Here is a 17,310-nt window from a genome sequence, read left to right on the forward strand (position 1 = left end):
TTTTAACTAATTTGTTACTAGTAACCCCTTAAACGGGGTAACTTGCAACAAGGAATATTTTTTGGAAATTGAACGAATTTAATAATTTGTATGAGTCTGTTTTGACTTGAATATGCAAATGATAATCCGACTTGCGATTTTTAATGCTTTTGCTATGAATATACGCATAAATGTCCTATGTCACGTTGCTAAAAATAATTTATAAGCCCTGTAACGGAAATTACGAATTAAACTTTTTATATTATTCATGCAGTTGATATTCCTTGTCTGAATTCGATATAGCTGCCTTTTTTAAGGACCAATCACATATTACGTAACACAATTAGTGGAGCGGGAGTTGTGCAACAACGCATTACACGTTTATGTAAAATCGCGTCACGAATGGTGATTGTAATTAAACACTATCATATTACTGGTCGATTTCTCTCACAAAGAATATTTTCTTTTTGGCCTCTTCTATGCCCATTTTCAGTTTATCCGGAGAAAAACTGGCATATTTCCGACTTACCGAAAGTATCTTACACTCTTCAGGTTTGCTTTAGTTTTGCTTGATGCAAAATTAAATGAAAACTTGCCTCGTGAAGTTAACGGAACACAGCTTTTTATATCTACCAGCTGTTGCAAGTGACCCCGTTGAAGTACTTGTTTTACGAATAATGTGGTAACAAGCAGGATAAACAAAACTAGTCATCATAAACCAATTATTTTCTTTCCTTATTATTAATTTTACTATAAAAAATGTATGGTAGGCTTCTTTTATTTGAAGTACTTGTGGGCGACACAAACGTTTTACAGACGAAAAATTGACGATGAATTTGACACCATCTTGTGGGATTTTTTAAAAATCACCAAAACAGCTAAAAATCAACACAACAGTATCTAAGGCTTCTTTGAAGTGTTAACAACAAGATTCAGTGACTGATATAGTTTAAAAATTGAAATAACAAATCAAAAAGTACAATAAAAAGGATCGATATAGCGTTGTTGCATGTTACCCCGCTGTTGCAAGTTACCCCGTTTGACGGTAACATTTCTATCTCTAGCGAGTGCAGAGCTATAGAGGTTTTTCTTTGGAAATTCTTTAATAATAAGTTTTACATGCTTAGCATATGTTGGTTGCATTTTATAAGAAAATATGGTTCCATGTAGGTGATTATTGAAGAATTCAAAACACAAGTTTTAGCAGAAGATTTAAACTTTTATTTAAGCTTAATTTTTTCTTAACTTCACGAGCCAAAAGCGATAACTTTGTAAGGAAAAAACGTGTGTGTTGAGTCCTTAAATAATCGTCTAGAACAACATATTTTTGTATATTGCAACCAACTTAAGCTAAGTATGAAAAACAAAGAAAATACTCTATTACTCTGCACTCAATAGAGAAAGAAATGTCATTTCTTATCAAAGTTGTTTGCCTGCATATTTTCTACAACTTTGCCGAAGAAACCATGTGTCTATTAGTCTGCAACGTTTACAAGTGGACATTTTTCGAGCCTATAGCGAATTCGAAACACATAAAACGTAAGCTTGCCGTAGTATCATTTGGGTGGTTGAGGATAAGCGGTACCTAACAAGTTTGTAGTACTCGACCTAAATTTTAAGGTGAAGCACTGATTTTATCAATACACTTGCCCTATTTTACCCCACTGGCTAGTAAAACTATGGAAATTTAAAGCTTGAATATGCGATAACGTAGCAAGTCAAGGTCCAGGAGATTTGCAGCCTTCTGCAAAACGTGTGTTTTGAGTGCTTCGATAATTGCCTAGAACAATGTATTCTTGTAACAAGCAACTAACAAAAGCTAAGTAGGAAAAACTAATTTTTAAAGATTTTGCCAAAAATATACTCTACAGTTCAGCACTCGATAAGGATAGAAATGTTACGTCTTCAGAAAAATTGCTCGTTTTTCAATTATTTACAACTTTGGTGAAAAAACTGTGTCTCTATTCCCTAACACACAGAAGTTATTTTTTTTATTTTTATTATAGCAAGCGATGACTAACTTTTGACACTTTTAGATTTAGGGGGACATTCGTACGAACAACAGCGCTGAAGACCTTAAACGATAAAATGAAAGCAAAAAGAAAAAACCTTCCACTTTTCATCCTTTTAGCCCACTGTGGCATCGTCACGAGAAACAAAGTGGTTCATCGTGCGAGATGACTTGACCAAGTCAAAGGAAACTTACAACTGTTAAAACGCCTAGATAAACGAAGGCAAACGCTTGAATTGGAACGAGCTTTCTCAGCTGTATGTCAGCTCGTTACCCTGACCTTTTTTTTTCTTTTGAACTTTTTTCGCAGTTCTGTGAGCTTTAGGTAGCAGTGATTGGGCTAGGGCTAGGGCTAGGGCTAGGGCTAGGGCTAGGGCTAGGGCTAGGGCTAGGGCTAGGGCTAGGGCTAGGGCTAGGGCTAGGGCTAGGGCTAGGGCTAGGGCTAGGGCTAGGGCTAGGGCTAGGGCTAGGGCTAGGGCTAGGGCTAGGGCTAGGGCTAGGGCTAGGGCTAGGGCTAGGGCTAGGGCTAGGGCTAGGGCTAGGGCTAGGGCTAGGGCTAGGGCTAGGGCTAGGGCTAGGGCTAGGGCTAGGGCTAGGGCTAGGGCTAGGGCTAGGGCTAGGGCTAGGGCTAGGGCTAGGGCTAGGGCTAGGGCTAGGGCTAGGGCTAGGGCTAGGGCTAGGGCTAGGGCTAGGGCTAGGGCTAGGGCTAGGGCTAGGGCTAGGGCTAGGGCTAGGGCTAGGGCTAGGGCTAGGGCTAGGGCTAGGGCTAGGGCTAGGGCTAGGGCTAGGGCTAGGGCTAGGGCTAGGGCTAGGGCTAGGGCTAGGGCTAGGGCTAGGGCTAGGGCTAGGGCTAGGGCTAGGGCTAGGGCTAGGGCTAGGGCTAGGGCTAGGGCTAGGGCTAGGGCTAGGGCTAGGGCTAGGGCTAGGGCTAGGGCTAGGGCTAGGGCTAGGGCTAGGGCTAGGGCTAGGGCTAGGGCTAGGGCTAGGGCTAGGGCTAGGGCTAGGGCTAGGGCTAGGGCTAGGGCTAGGGCTAGGGCTAGGGCTAGGGCTAGGGCTAGGGCTAGGGCTAGGGCTAGGGCTAGGGCTAGGGCTAGGGCTAGGGCTAGGGCTAGGGCTAGGGCTAGGGCTAGGGCTAGGGCTAGGGCTAGGGCTAGGGCTAGGGCTAGGGCTAGGGCTAGGGCTAGGGCTAGGGCTAGGGCTAGGGCTAGGGCTAGGGCTAGGGCTAGGGCTAGGGCTAGGGCTAGGGCTAGGGCTAGGGCTAGGGCTAGGGCTAGGGCTAGGGCTAGGGCTAGGGCTAGGGCTAGGGCTAGGGCTAGGGCTAGGGCTAGGGCTAGGGCTAGGGCTAGGGCTAGGGCTAGGGCTAGGGCTAGGGCTAGGGCTAGGGCTAGGGCTAGGGCTAGGGCTAGGGCTAGGGCTAGGGCTAGGGCTAGGGCTAGGGCTAGGGCTAGGGCTAGGGCTAGGGCTAGGGCTAGGGCTAGGGCTAGGGCTAGGGCTAGGGCTAGGGCTAGGGCTAGGGCTAGGGCTAGGGCTAGGGCTAGGGCTAGGGCTAGGGCTAGGGCTAGGGCTAGGGCTAGGGCTAGGGCTAGGGCTAGGGCTAGGGCTAGGGCTAGGGCTAGGGCTAGGGCTAGGGCTAGGGCTAGGGCTAGGGCTAGGGCTAGGGCTAGGGCTAGGGCTAGGGCTAGGGCTAGGGCTAGGGCTAGGGCTAGGGCTAGGGCTAGGGCTAGGGCTAGGGCTAGGGCTAGGGCTAGGGCTAGGGCTAGGGCTAGGGCTAGGGCTAGGGCTAGGGCTAGGGCTAGGGCTAGGGCTAGGGCTAGGGCTAGGGCTAGGGCTAGGGCTAGGGCTAGGGCTAGGGCTAGGGCTAGGGCTAGGGCTAGGGCTAGGGCTAGGGCTAGGGCTAGGGCTAGGGCTAGGGCTAGGGCTAGGGCTAGGGCTAGGGCTAGGGCTAGGGCTAGGGCTAGGGCTAGGGCTAGGGCTAGGGCTAGGGCTAGGGCTAGGGCTAGGGCTAGGGCTAGGGCTAGGGCTAGGGCTAGGGCTAGGGCTAGGGCTAGAGCTAGGGCTAGGGCTAGGGTTTGGGCTAAGGCTATCTCCAAAGTGTGTTTTGACTCGAATCCTACTGGTATTGCGTAATCCCATGATAAAACCAGAGGTAATGATTAATACCGCAATAAAACCCATATAAAATTTTAGTAAAACCGAGTGGCTTTACAATTGTTACTTGGGACTTCTCAGCAGTACAAAAGTGAGTAATGAGTAGAGAGAGTTGAGAATTGAGTATTGAGATATGAAAAGCGAGTAATGAGTAGTGCATAGTGAGAGGCGAGAAATAAAAAGTGCGTAATGAGTAGTCGGAATAGAATGAGTAGTAAGCGGTGAGTAATGAGAAATGTGAGTAAGAAGTGAGAAGTAGTTAATACCGAAAAGTTAATAAACGAAAAGTGAAAGATGAGTAGTGAGTAGATAGAAGAGAGTACTGAAAAGTGAGTAGTGAGAAATGAAAATGTGAGCTCTCACTTAGTACAAAACAATTTGAGTTTGACTCTCCGATATATTATGATAATTTCCGAGCCAGGAAATTGCAGAACGTTTCAGAAAATATAGAGCACGATCCCTGAGGAACGAGTAGTCTTCAAACAACACTAAGGGGTCTTTTACTCCCTCGCCCCACCCACACATCTTGTTACACCTCACATGGGAGGAACGCAAGAGCGCTTGATGTGACATTTTGTTATTTATATAAATCATAGATGATATACAGGGAACTCCAGAGATCGAAAGTTGCAATTTTAGACCGCAAAATTGGACCAAACGTCGGATTTTAGTCTTCTCACGCGTCCCACTTTTAAAAATATTGATTCTCTGTCATGTCGAGCCGTAGATCGTCATCTTGAATTTTGAAATGACGTCAATTTCGTCAACCTATCGTCATTCTCGGTTAAAAATTTAAAATTTTGAGATTTTATGTATTCAGCAAATTTACACAAAGTGTGTGGTTTTTCTAGTAAACTCATTCTTTAGAAAATATTTACCATTGCTGTGGCTCTTTGACCGTCGTAATAGCAAAGTGCTTTAGTCCAAAAATGTTTGATAAAATGTGTTCATATATTACTGTATATGTTAATACGAGGTTGCGTAGCTCTGTCATATAAGTTTTTTTAGATTATTAGACAATATTGAAAAAAAAATATGTGAAAAATATATATAAATATAGCTAAAAAATTGGGGAAAATTACCTTTGAGATAATTGATTGATTTGTGAAAGAAATACTTAGCAATCAATGGTAAGAGCTATGCGACTGTTGCGATTTATGTTGCACATTTTGATATTTGTATATTAACTATTACTTCTATTTGGTCATCAAATCCCCACACTCGGTAACGTCACTTCCCAAGATATGAATAGCTCATATTTCACATTATAAATTATGTAACGCTTAGAAACGGAATAAAATAGGACTGTAAAATTATGACTATAATTTAATTGCATGACGATAATTGGTGTGAGAATGACACGTCAGTGTGCTCTGTCAATCGCCTAGTCTAAAGGTACAAACCGAATCGGAAACAAATCAATGATCACATCACTTACCTCGTCGTACACCTCGGAGATATTCTGGAAATTGTACGTCTCACGCTTCTGCAGGCTCTTAAGCGTATCGTACAGGAACAGCTCGAAGTTCTTGAAGGAGTACTCCGAGTACGGATAGCGTTTCAGGGTGGAGCCTGTCTCGTAGCCCAGCTCGATCGTACTCTTGTGGTAGTCGTCGACGGCTCGCTTCACCAGTGCACTCTCGTTCACCTTCGTCGAGCGGATCTGCAGGCTTTTCAGCTCGAGGAGGTGTTGGAAAATTTTTCTTTCCATGTAATATCTGGAAGTGAGTCACGGGACGTTGGAAGTTTCGAAAGGAAGAAACGGGACCCACGGGTAGCGATGGCGTGAAAGGAACACGGGAAGACGGAGATGTCGAAAAAATCAGAGGGAATTATAATGATGCAATCAGTGTCCTGTGTGTGGTTGCGGGCGGGATGAGAGGCTAACTTACTTTGGCAAATGATAATGTCAAAAGGGATGGTTCAAAAGTTTACAGGAAACAAATGATACAAAAACACACTCTTGCACACGAGAAATGCCACAAAAAAGGATAAAAATCGGACGTGCGTTATTATAACCTGGGCTTATGCTAGTTATCCAGGATTTAAATTGTTATTCACTACAGGTTTCTATTTCCTACTATGATATACCACCGTTATTTAAAAACGGCTTACGAACTGGTATTCAAAGATTTATGCTCTACTGTTTAGGGAATATTGAATCAGCTATCCCTGCAAGCCACAAACTACAAGTGAAACTGACTTAGTATTTCAGCACACGTAATGCTAATATGTTCTACAATTTTTCACTGTTTAATTTTCTACATATCTTCCGAAATGCTATTCGTTTCTGCTGGCGGCAAACAGCTTTGTTCACCGCAGCGAAAATACCCCCTACTTCTGGCTAGTTTGCTTTCCTATGTATGCTCGAAAGGTGCTCTAGTTTAGGAAAATTGCTGCGTGATTCACATTTTTCATGCCAAATTGTTTTTGTTTTTTTGCTGACTTTTTTATTTCTACGGTAGGTACCCTTTCGCAGTTTCATCCGTCTATGTTTATCTCGAAACATGCTAGGGGCGTTAGATCAAGCAATCTACGCCCGATTTTGCTGACAAATAGTTGGTGAAAAGAAAAAGGAGGACTTTTTTACTGGTACGAACTTTTTTTGCTGTCATCTACAAGCTGAATGAAGATCGATGAAACAAGTTCCATTCTTGGAATATTAATGTGAGTTATACCTAGTAACTATTTACCTAAAAGATTAAGTTATATTCAATATTAAAAAGTAACATCTGCTTGTCGATGATAAACAATCGGAAGCGATAACGGATCGAATTCAGTTGCTGCTGCACTCTGTTTTGCGCAGCGGAAACCCGTTGACGTCGTTCCGTTTCGTTCACTTCTCTCGCAAACAGAGCGCGAAATTTCCGCTGCTAAACACAGTTCCGAAGTAAAATTTATGTGAGGTGCAAGTTCTATTTTGTAATTGTATCTACGGGCTCACAGGCTGGGAGAAACAAAATTGCGATTCTATAAAGCACGGAAAATGGATGGTAAATTTTCGATCTTTTTTTTTCGCTCTGGGGAGTGGAATGTGTGGAAGCTGACAGGATGATAGTCTGTTATCTGTTCAATGTTCATCTGAAACAATAACACGGGTGGTACCACTTCAGAGTTTTGTAGATTTTTCTTTCTGCTAATGGGAAATCTATTGATCGCAGTCGGAAAACGATGCTACGGTGTTGCTAATGTTATTAAAAAAAAAAGAGATTTAAATTCATAAAATATGATATATTAAAAAATGGAAAGCAAAATATATAAACTGATGTATCGATACATAAAACAAATCAAGCGACTAAGGCGTTGATAAACAAGTTAAATAATAAATTGATGAATACAACAAAAGCTTTATAAACAAACATTCTATTGAAACATAAAACCAAACCGAAGACGAAATGTTCACATCACTCCCAGACTGGTTTGAAAATTTTCTTGTTGACTAAATTCTCTAGGAAACTAGAACTTTTCTCTGACAATTGATCTTTTGTTGGTGGCTTCCGTTACCACCCAGTGGCTCTACTCTACGAAAATGGGCCACACGATCGAGTAATAATGGCATTTCAGCACCTACCGTCGGATGTTGCGCTGAATAGACTGCTGAACTGTTGTCATATTGACGGCATTCCTGTCGCCCGGTTTTCTTCCTTCCGGCCGGGAACTTACCGCCCGTTCTTCGACCATCGTAAAGGCTTGTCTCCTCGGTAGTACGGCCGTGCTGGTTGGCCTCTCGAAAACCGTCGGCTTACTGCGTATTGACTGCGGGCTGGGCTCGAAGCCGGAATCCTGGTCCTTACTGCTTTGCGCTTCCTCTTCGGTATCCTTCGATCGAATTTTTTTCCGTGGCTTGGGTCGTTTTTTCTTATCGTCCGCTTCCTCGGTTGCCTCCTTCGTTTCGCCGTCCAAATTCACGAAAAAACTTCTGGTCATGTCAACCTTCTGCTGGTCTATCGCAGCCGCCGCTGCTAAAGGGACAACAGCTTCCTCTTCAGTGCGAACTTCCTCTTCCTCAACATGTTCCACCATCGATTCTTCCGAACGCTTTAACTTTGGCCGCTCTTTGTCGAAACTTACTTTCTTCTTTGATTCCTCATCGACAGCAACAACGTCTGTGGGAAGAACTTGATCTTGGTTTTCTGTCTGTTTCGACGTTTCAGGGGTTGCAGGAGCTCGCTGATCTTCTTCACTTGGTTTCACTGGTTGCTCGGGCGTGTCTGCAGGTAAAGGCTCTACAGATTCTGGTACAGATTGCTGCACCTCCGGTGGTGCAGGTTCTTGAGGAACTATTGCTTCATCCGGAAGAATTGTTGGTTCAGCTGTGGGCTCCACGACAACTGTTGGTTCCGGAGGAACTTGCTGCTCCATTTCAATCACAACAGGCTCTGGAGTTGGCTCCGGTGGCGGTGGCGGCGATGGAGGTACATGAACAACTTCCATTGGTTTTCCTTTCAGTACTTCCTTATCGGACGAATCTGATTTAGATTTGCTTGACTTGCTGTCCTTAGTAGACTTTAGCTTGGTTCGTTCCTTTTTCAACGCTGCAAGTTCTTCCTGCACCTCCGTCGTTTCAAGTGCTGTCTCATCCTTGGCCTCCACTATTGTTTCCGCTTCAACCTTGCTCTTTAACTTCCCTACACCTTTGACTTTTTCCGCTGCTTCCGACTCACTCAACCCTTCGTAATCCGACTTAGTCTTCTGTTCGATCGTGTAAGTGGCATCAGTGGCAGCTCCGTCGTCTTCTGTCGATTTGGCCATTGAGTCCGGTGTCGGATGCACCTGAGCTTCGGTCACCACCTTTTCACCATGTTGCTGCAACACTTTCCCTTCCTCGTCACTATGTGAATCAATTTTCTTTCCATGCGTTTTACCGTGCGCTTTCGCCTTTTTGCCATTACCTTTAACTTTTTTCGCTGACTTTTTACCTCCCGAATCGGATGATTTGGCGTCCGACTCTTTTCTAATGTTAAATTCCGCCTTTGGCGGAGTTTTCGGCAGTGATTGTTCCTCTAAAAAATCCATGGCACCACTTGCTCCCAAACCGGCCGCTCCAAGCCGTTCCGTCGGTACACTTAGCAGCGATGGTTTGCCATTCCTGGTCAACCTCGCAGTACTCCCCAAACCATTCTCCGGTATCGAATCATTCTCCGATGAACCACTGTGTACCTGTTTCAGCACTATTCTACCACACCGTTCACCCGGTTTACGAGGCCCCGCTTCTCGTTTTTCCGCATACATAAATTCGTACTCTTTTAATTCCCTAGCTTCGCGCTCTCGGTGGGAGCGATCCTTCGCGTGGGCAGATTTAGATGAACACTTCTTATAGCATTTGTGTTTCCGTTTGACGTGCTTACAGCACTCATCTGAAGACGTTTCGCTGGTGGAAGAGGAGGCCGAGCTGCTGGCTCGGTGATGTCTCGAGTGATGATGACGATGACTTCGGTGCAGCTCCGCATTGCTACGGGACCGACTAATGTCGGCTGCCCCTTCTCGGTAGAGATACACACTGTCACTACAGCTGCTTGTGCGTCGAGCTCGATGACTTCCTTTTCGCTTGTGTCGGCTCTTTCGGTGTGATCTGTCATCTTGGCTGTCCGATTCCGAGTTTGAGTTTAAGTAAACGATGTATCGCTTGGACGTTTTAAGATCTATGAGTTCTTCCTTTTCGGTGAGTTTCAAGGGTTCCACCTTATCAATATCTGGAAGAATCTTCTGCTGGCGACCGGAAAGACGTAGTTTGTTGGCTGGAAGACCACCCTGCATTTGCAGGAACTTTGCCGTAGAGCGGAAGCCCTTGGCCAGGGCATAGTCCAGTGGAGTGAGCGGTGGACTTTTCGAATTTGGTCGATACAAGTTATTCATCTCGGCCCCGAGTTCCAGCAAAAGTTTGCACAAGTCTACATTATCGTGGCCGGCAGCAATGTGCAGAAGAGTTCTTCCATCGTTACTCGGCGTGTTGATGTGTTTAGGCTTCATTTGCAGCAACCACTGCACTAACTGGCGTCGACCTGAGCTTGCTGCATCGTGAACCGGAAAGTCACCCTTCGCATTTCGTAACCAGAGATTTCCTTTCTTGGTGTACAGAATCTTAACCGTTTCCATTTGACCTTTCGCACAGCCACAGTGTGCCGGCGTTCGTCCTTTCCTATCCTGCCGATTGGGGTCTGCTTCGAGTTTTAGCAGCAAGGAGGTCGCATCTGCATGTCCTAGGGTTACTGAGTAATGTAAGGCCGTACATCCGTTGGAGTCAATCTGATCCGTGTGGGCTCCACAGAGGTTGATGAGTGTGTCGATGCATTCCGTATGACCTCGGGATGCTGCACAGTGCAAAGCGGTCAAACCATCCCTAAAAATCAGATATTTGTGTTAACCTACTGAGGTTGCATTCGAAATAGAATGATACGTACTTATCTGCACTCTCGACATGTGCTCCAGCTTTGATCAAAGCCAGGACAGCCTTGGCAGAACCGGCCGAGGCAGCCCACAGCAATGGCTGACGGCCATCTTTGTCCTCTACTTCAACCGAAGTATCCGGGTGAGCCAGCAGTGTGTTTAGAATATCCAGCGCTAGTTTGGCAGAAGCACGGGCCGTTTTTCCCTCGTAATTTGCACCGCACATCTGCGCTGCATAGTGCAACGGACTTCCTCCGTTGATATCCGGAGTAGAGACATCGGCACCGGCTGATAAAACTGTACGCAAGGCTTCTACTTCACCGCAAACTGCACTCGAATGATCCCACAAAATAACGGATGTTGCAAGTCATTGAGAAAAAAAACAGACACGAATAGAGCAACAATGTTACTGATATCGATTAAACATCGATGGCACACCAGCGCCGGCATTCCGTAACGCTGAGATTGATGACCGTCCCAATTCACAAAAAGTGAGTGAAGGCCATCCTCACATTCAGATCTGTACTTACCCGTTGCCCAATGCACCACCGAGTGTCCTTCGTTGTCCAGTGCATTGACATCAGCACCGTTGGCCAGTAACAGATTGACAAGCTGCAGATTTCCCTGTATGACAGCTAGATGCAATGGCGTAAAACCATCCTCGTCGGCGGATTCTATCAGTTCTGGAGCGACCATTGCAACGCTTGCTGCAGCAACGACGTCCTTCGAATTACTAGCGTAATGGAGAGCACCTCGGTTATTTCGATCCCGTCGATGAACAACGTCCGGCTGTAAAAAATATGAAATGAAAAAAAATGCCCATTAGAACCGAATAGTTTTACAAGAAAAAGATTTGCTTTAACTTTTAAAACTCCATCGAAACGCAAAAACGGACCGATTCTATCAAGCGATTTTCCTAAACAAACAAAGTTTGACGGTGACGGCGGGACTCGTTGCTAGTAAATAAAGTAAGCAGAATGCCGTGCTCACTGGCCCGCCCTCAGAGCTGTAGGTTGGGAATTGCTGCTGGTGCTACCTAGAATATACCTACGGTTTCAGCTCACTCCAAGGGCGACCGTCGTCGTTGGAGTGGCGTCATTGACATCGCTAGGAAACACAACGAAAAAGCGCGCGGTTCGTTTAGTTTTCGGTTGGAACCAACCATGGTTCCCAGATTTAGGTGGAGAGACCCTCACAGGACAGCTTATTTTAGTAAAACTAGCAACTATTGCATGGTAAAATTACAATAGCTATCAAAGAAAGTTTTTTACATAATGAAAACACTATTTCAAGAGTAATTAGGAGCTATACCATAAATGGTGGATTAACTTTTATTTCAAGCATCCATGTGTCCGTATATTCGAAGTTCACTATTGTTGTGTCAGATGGATGTGATTTAAAGCATATTTGATCGTTGCCGACTAATCCTGGCAGACATTGTTAAAAAAATTTATATACACTTGCCATGCTTATGTTGATGCCATCGATAATCTTATCTATTATCTATTATAATATGACAGCTTGAAAAGCTTCGAACCCTGCCATTTAAATTATTTTTTACTAATTTCAATTTACAATATAGAAATATCTCCACTATGTTGTACGAAAATAAAAACTTTTGAATACAAATTGTTGACGATATTCAAATTTCATTTCTGAACATACACGGATAGAAATTTAGTCTCCATAATGAATAAATTTACTCATGATTTCATGAAGTTTCTAGTTTATGTTTTATGAAAATATACCATTAATACAGTGGACCCCCGTTCGTTTGAACGATTCCTCATGCAAACTAACGGGGTTACTTTTTAATTTGAACAACTGGTAACCCGAAATATGCTGAAACCTGTGTGAACTGGCCGCCCTGCTCTTTCTTATTGTTTTGGTGGTTTGTTTTAGTTGGCAGTTGCAAGTGCGAATATTGCATTTTCTGATCGGATTTCTATCTTAATCGTTAGGAAAACGACATGTGAAACCGATTAAACACGCTAGGTCAGTACAAACAAATCGTGTTTATGTGCATTGTCTGCATAAACAAATGATGTCATGTTGAGAATGACGTTTGAACCATTTTTAATTTGCACGTCGTGCAAACCAACGGGGTTCAAATTAAAAAGTGTTCAGATTAAAAATGGTCAAACGAACGGGGGTCCACGGTAATAGTCGTGCAATCATGATCTTTGTGCAATACAATACAACACAAGATGAGGAATTATTATTCATGATTCTAAGGAACCCAATATGGCAGTTCAGTCCAGTCATGATTTCACAGCAATTTAAACTTCATGATTTCATGCTTTTATTCATGGTACCGAAATTGCTTTTTTCGGTGTGCACTAATAATATAATTTATTAGTCAATTACTAATTAAAAGATTTGAATAAATTGGTTTATTTCATTTCTCAATGATACCTACTTTAGTATCAGCTGCTTGAAGGTTCAAATACGCGTCATTTCATTTTTGGATTTTAAAGTAGTTTTTACAATCAAAATAAAAGTATTTTCACGAGGGTATGAAAGGGGGAAGGCAATGAAGATGCGTCCAACATAGCTCTAGCCAACCCAAGTTCCTATCTAGCACCTCCACGTGGTCATACCTGGTAATGCTCTTTCCTTAAGATTGAATGGCTAAGCTAGGAGGTGCGATGCTGCATGGATCCCGGCTGCCTGATATCAAAATCGTAGTTTTGGACAGACGGCTGATCCACCCAGCCCCGTTGATAGGTAAGCTCCAACATATATAATTGTTTGTTTCGTTCTAGCTCTTCAAAAACCAACTATACGAAGGAAATATTGACCGTCAAACTTGCTTATAATATACATGGATATTGTTGGGCTGTTGTACATGCAGGATTGATGAAACCTCAAATGATGGCATCATTATGATGGAACTTTATCTGATGCAAAGGATTGCTGGTGAGCTCGTTCTATTTTTATCGATATTAATTTCATTTCATTATATATCATGTGATAAATTCATTATATGCATTAAATGATAAATCCATGAATACAGAGACAACATATGAGTGGAAGACTGGAGGATGGAGTGAGGAGTCAACCGGAATCACTAGGAGGAAACTCCTGAAGGTCTGAAACTGTGTGTCTCTGCTTGTGGGTCCGCCCAATCCCTTTTGGTCCTTCTACAACAGCTTTAGTGTGAAATTTATTTGACAATCAAATTTAGATCTACTGTAAGTCTACCCACATACACTCATACACTGGCAGGACCTTGAACTGATGGTGGATTCCCCCCATACATACATATATACAAAATAAAAGTTATGTTCACGAAAATATATTACTACAGACGGAAAAAAGCAAGTGAGGACGTGATACGGCGAATGACAGACTTTAGTTTTATTCTTCCCAAAGTTAGGTATTAGACTACTTAATATAACGGACGGCAGTAGTTTAGTGAGTAAAATATTCGGGTACCAACCAAAAGAACGTGGGTGCGAACCCCACTTGCCATCGCACAACCCGATACATTTTTGATCTATATCGATATTTTTCAGTTCACCCAATCAATCATTCTTCGCATCAGACACTACGTCCAAAACTGTAATCCTTGCTCGAAGTGTTTCTCAAGTTTCATTCCACAATTGACCACTTCCAAAAATTATTTAGGTAAAATTTAAATCTTCAAAGTATATATTAGTACATGCAATAATAAAAGCCGTCGAAGAGTTAGACTGTACCAAAATTTAAATAACTCTGCACGTTTGTTTGGTAACGATATCTAAAAGCGAACTCATCGTTGTAATGCTGTTCAATCCTGTTACGTTCCGTTCTTCAGGTTTGCTTCTTTATTTCTGAGCTGCAAGCCGCATTAAGACACGAAAATTGATTCATAGTTGCCAGTCCACGTATACATGTATTGTATATGTTCCGAGGGGCTCCTTAACCGCAAGGTTACCGAGTCTGTTTTGACAAGCGAATCATCATGGTCGGGGGTTGGAATCTTAGTAGAATCAGACCACTCAATATCAAGTGACTTTAGCATTGGTTTATTCTCATTACCCTTCTTTCATGCTGTCTTCTCCATTACCCTGATGAAGCCTCTTGACAGTGCCAAAGTGTAGTGTTAAGTGTACTGGTCAGTTCGTACATGAAAAAAATATGGGGAAAACTCTAACTTAATTTTCGAAATATATTTAATAACATCTTTTGAAGATTTTCAAATAATTTATACCTATAAAAATAGATTTCTGTCTGTCTGTCGGTATGTTCCTTATAGAATCGAAAACTACTGAACCGATCGGTGTGAAAATGTAGGAGTTTTTGGGGCCGGAGAAGGTTCTTATCACAGAACAGAAGTGGAAGTCCGAACGATTCGGCGATCAAAACTGGCAACAGTCTTTTTTGTTTTTATTTTTCTTTGAGAGGTTTTCGCATAGAAGCAAATAACAGCAATATAAGCAGAACGCTCGCTGCCAATCGCATAGCAGCTTTCACATGCTTTCGTGTGCATTCGTATGCGGTCGTGTGTTTTCGTGGAAAAAAGTGGCTCGCTACCGCCAGGTTCGTTAGTATCTGTAGAAAGTAGCATGTACGTGTTTGGATTTCTACTTCCACTTCTGTTCTGTGTTCTTATGATAGTTAGAGATCCCTCCCCCTTCTAAGAGGGGGGGGGGGCTCCCTTACAAATGAAACACAAATTTCTGCATAGCTAGAGAAATAATCAAGCAATTGGAAATTTGGCACGTGGGTGTTTTTGAAGGCAAGAATTTTTTCTATGGTGAATTGAGACCTCTCCCCTCTTTAGAAAAGGAATTATGACCCCTCTCCCATACATATGAAATACAAATTTCCTCTTATCTCGAGGGGGCTCCCATACAAATGAAATACAAATTTCCTCATAACTTGAGAACTAATCAAGCAAATGGAACCAAATTTGGCATGTTGGAAATTTTGGAGTCAACAATTTATTTTATGATGGTTAGAGACCTCTCACCCCTGTGGTACAAATACAAATAAAATAGAAATTTTTGCGTTACTCAAAAACTAATCGAGCTCGAGAAATTTTGTACTCTTCCATAAACCATAACATTCAATAACAAGACCACCAAAAACTATCTGCAGCCCCCCCTCCCCCCCGGGATTCACGTAGCACTTGCTATGTTGCGTGTGCAATGTATTGTGTATTTATACTGCCGCCAATCGCACATCAGTTCCAACTCCACAGAAACCGGGACTGTTATGCGATTAGCGGCGGTATATACACGGAATGCGTGAAGCAAGCGCTACGTGAATACTCCTTTTATTATTTGTTATTTTACCAACTAGGGAAATTGTGTATAACGTGCCCCCCTGGCCAATTGGCCCCTCCTTCGTTTTTACCTAAACAAGCGGAATTAAAATGCAAAATCACCCAGAAACCATAGTATTTGATGGAATCAGCCTACTATCCAAGTATGACAGTTGTCACATGCTGTAAAAAAAAACAAAAATAAATTTGTTTTTGAGCAGCTTCCGATGTAACTTTTTGCGTCGTTTCCTAAGCTATTTGTTTGTTAAAATTTTTGTCTTCAAAAAGACATCCCTGCCAAAAAAGACGGTATGAAACGCTTGATTTGCTTTAGCATTTAAGTTTTTTCAAATAAGTAAAACCAGGCCAATATGCCCCACTTGTGGTGCGGTGGTGCAATTTGCCCCATTACAAACGTGGCTATAAACATAGTTAAACAGATCTAAGTTGAGGTCAATTGGCGTTATTTAATTCAATTAGTATAGTAGAGCAACCGTGGTGGGAATAATTTATTATCAACGTCCAAATTCCAGGTAATTCAACTACACGGTGCAAAATGCCACAGCTGCAGTATAATGTGCCCCATGCAGAAAAGAAAAAGTGCACCAGAAGGCCGAAACCAGGTTTATTTTATATAAAAATACGATATTTTGAAAACAACGAGAATAGTTTTACTTTCTACAAAACAAAATTGGTCTATCACTGGTAGAAATACACAAATTACCGCATTGAGTATATTATACTGCAGGTGGGGCTTTTTACACCGCCCAAACTAGAAACACAACATTTAGGTGCTTTTATTTAATAATTCCTAGCATATGTATTCCACAATACTAAGTGAAATAAACATTTGCACATTAATTTTCAGCTCAAATACCAACATATATTCGTAGTTGTAACGTTAATTTGGGGAAGCATAACAGAGATACAGTAATGACCCGATTTTGTCACCCCCATGATGAATTTAGGGGTGACAAAAACGGGACAGTGGCAAAATCGGATATTTTTTCAATGTTTATTTTATTTGCAGATAACAAATTGCAAGCAGTAAGAGATAGAGTAAAACAATGTTCTACAAAATTTTTAAGAAGATTAACATAAATAACTTTGCCAAAGAAAGTTACCTTCTAGCTATTATAGTTGTGGAGATAAGAAACAACTTTTTGTAGAAACTCCACGATAATCAACACAGTTCTTTTCCCAGTGTTTTAACACATTTGACATGTTTGAAAATGATTTTCAAACTAAGCATTTGATAAATCATAAGCGTGACAAAATCGGGTAAAACGTGACAAAATCGGGTCAAAAACGTAACAAAATCGGGGAGTGACAAAATCGGGTTACCAATGTATATCCATTTATGATTAGGGGGTGGGGGGGGGGTTCACATTATACACATTATGTCAGCCAAAACAAGATCAAATTTTGATATGTGTTATTCGATTTCCATAACACAGTTTGATATTATTTTTATATTATTTTGCCCTTCGCGTCTGTTCGGGATGTTTTATTACATTAGGTGATGAAACAAGGA

General features: G+C 42.5%; 1 protein-coding gene across 1 annotated transcript in view; it reads right to left on the minus strand.

Moving 5' to 3' along the window:
* Nucleotides 1–17,310, minus strand: part of LOC128745604 (uveal autoantigen with coiled-coil domains and ankyrin repeats) — a gene marked incomplete at its 5' end in the record, with an annotated part of 95,954 nt that overhangs the window by 19,485 nt on the left and 59,159 nt on the right. The window contains 4 exons of the mRNA XM_053842682.1: nt 5,577–5,856; nt 7,710–10,478; nt 10,540–10,852; nt 11,056–11,314. Coding sequence (XP_053698657.1) covers nt 5,577–5,856; nt 7,710–10,478; nt 10,540–10,852; nt 11,056–11,314 — 3,621 coding nt within the window. The remainder of the gene's footprint in view (nt 1–5,576; nt 5,857–7,709; nt 10,479–10,539; nt 10,853–11,055; nt 11,315–17,310) is intronic.

The sequence above is a fragment of the Sabethes cyaneus genome, chromosome 1, assembly GCF_943734655.1.
Source record: "Sabethes cyaneus chromosome 1, idSabCyanKW18_F2, whole genome shotgun sequence".
NCBI classification, from domain to species: domain Eukaryota; kingdom Metazoa; phylum Arthropoda; class Insecta; order Diptera; family Culicidae; genus Sabethes; species Sabethes cyaneus.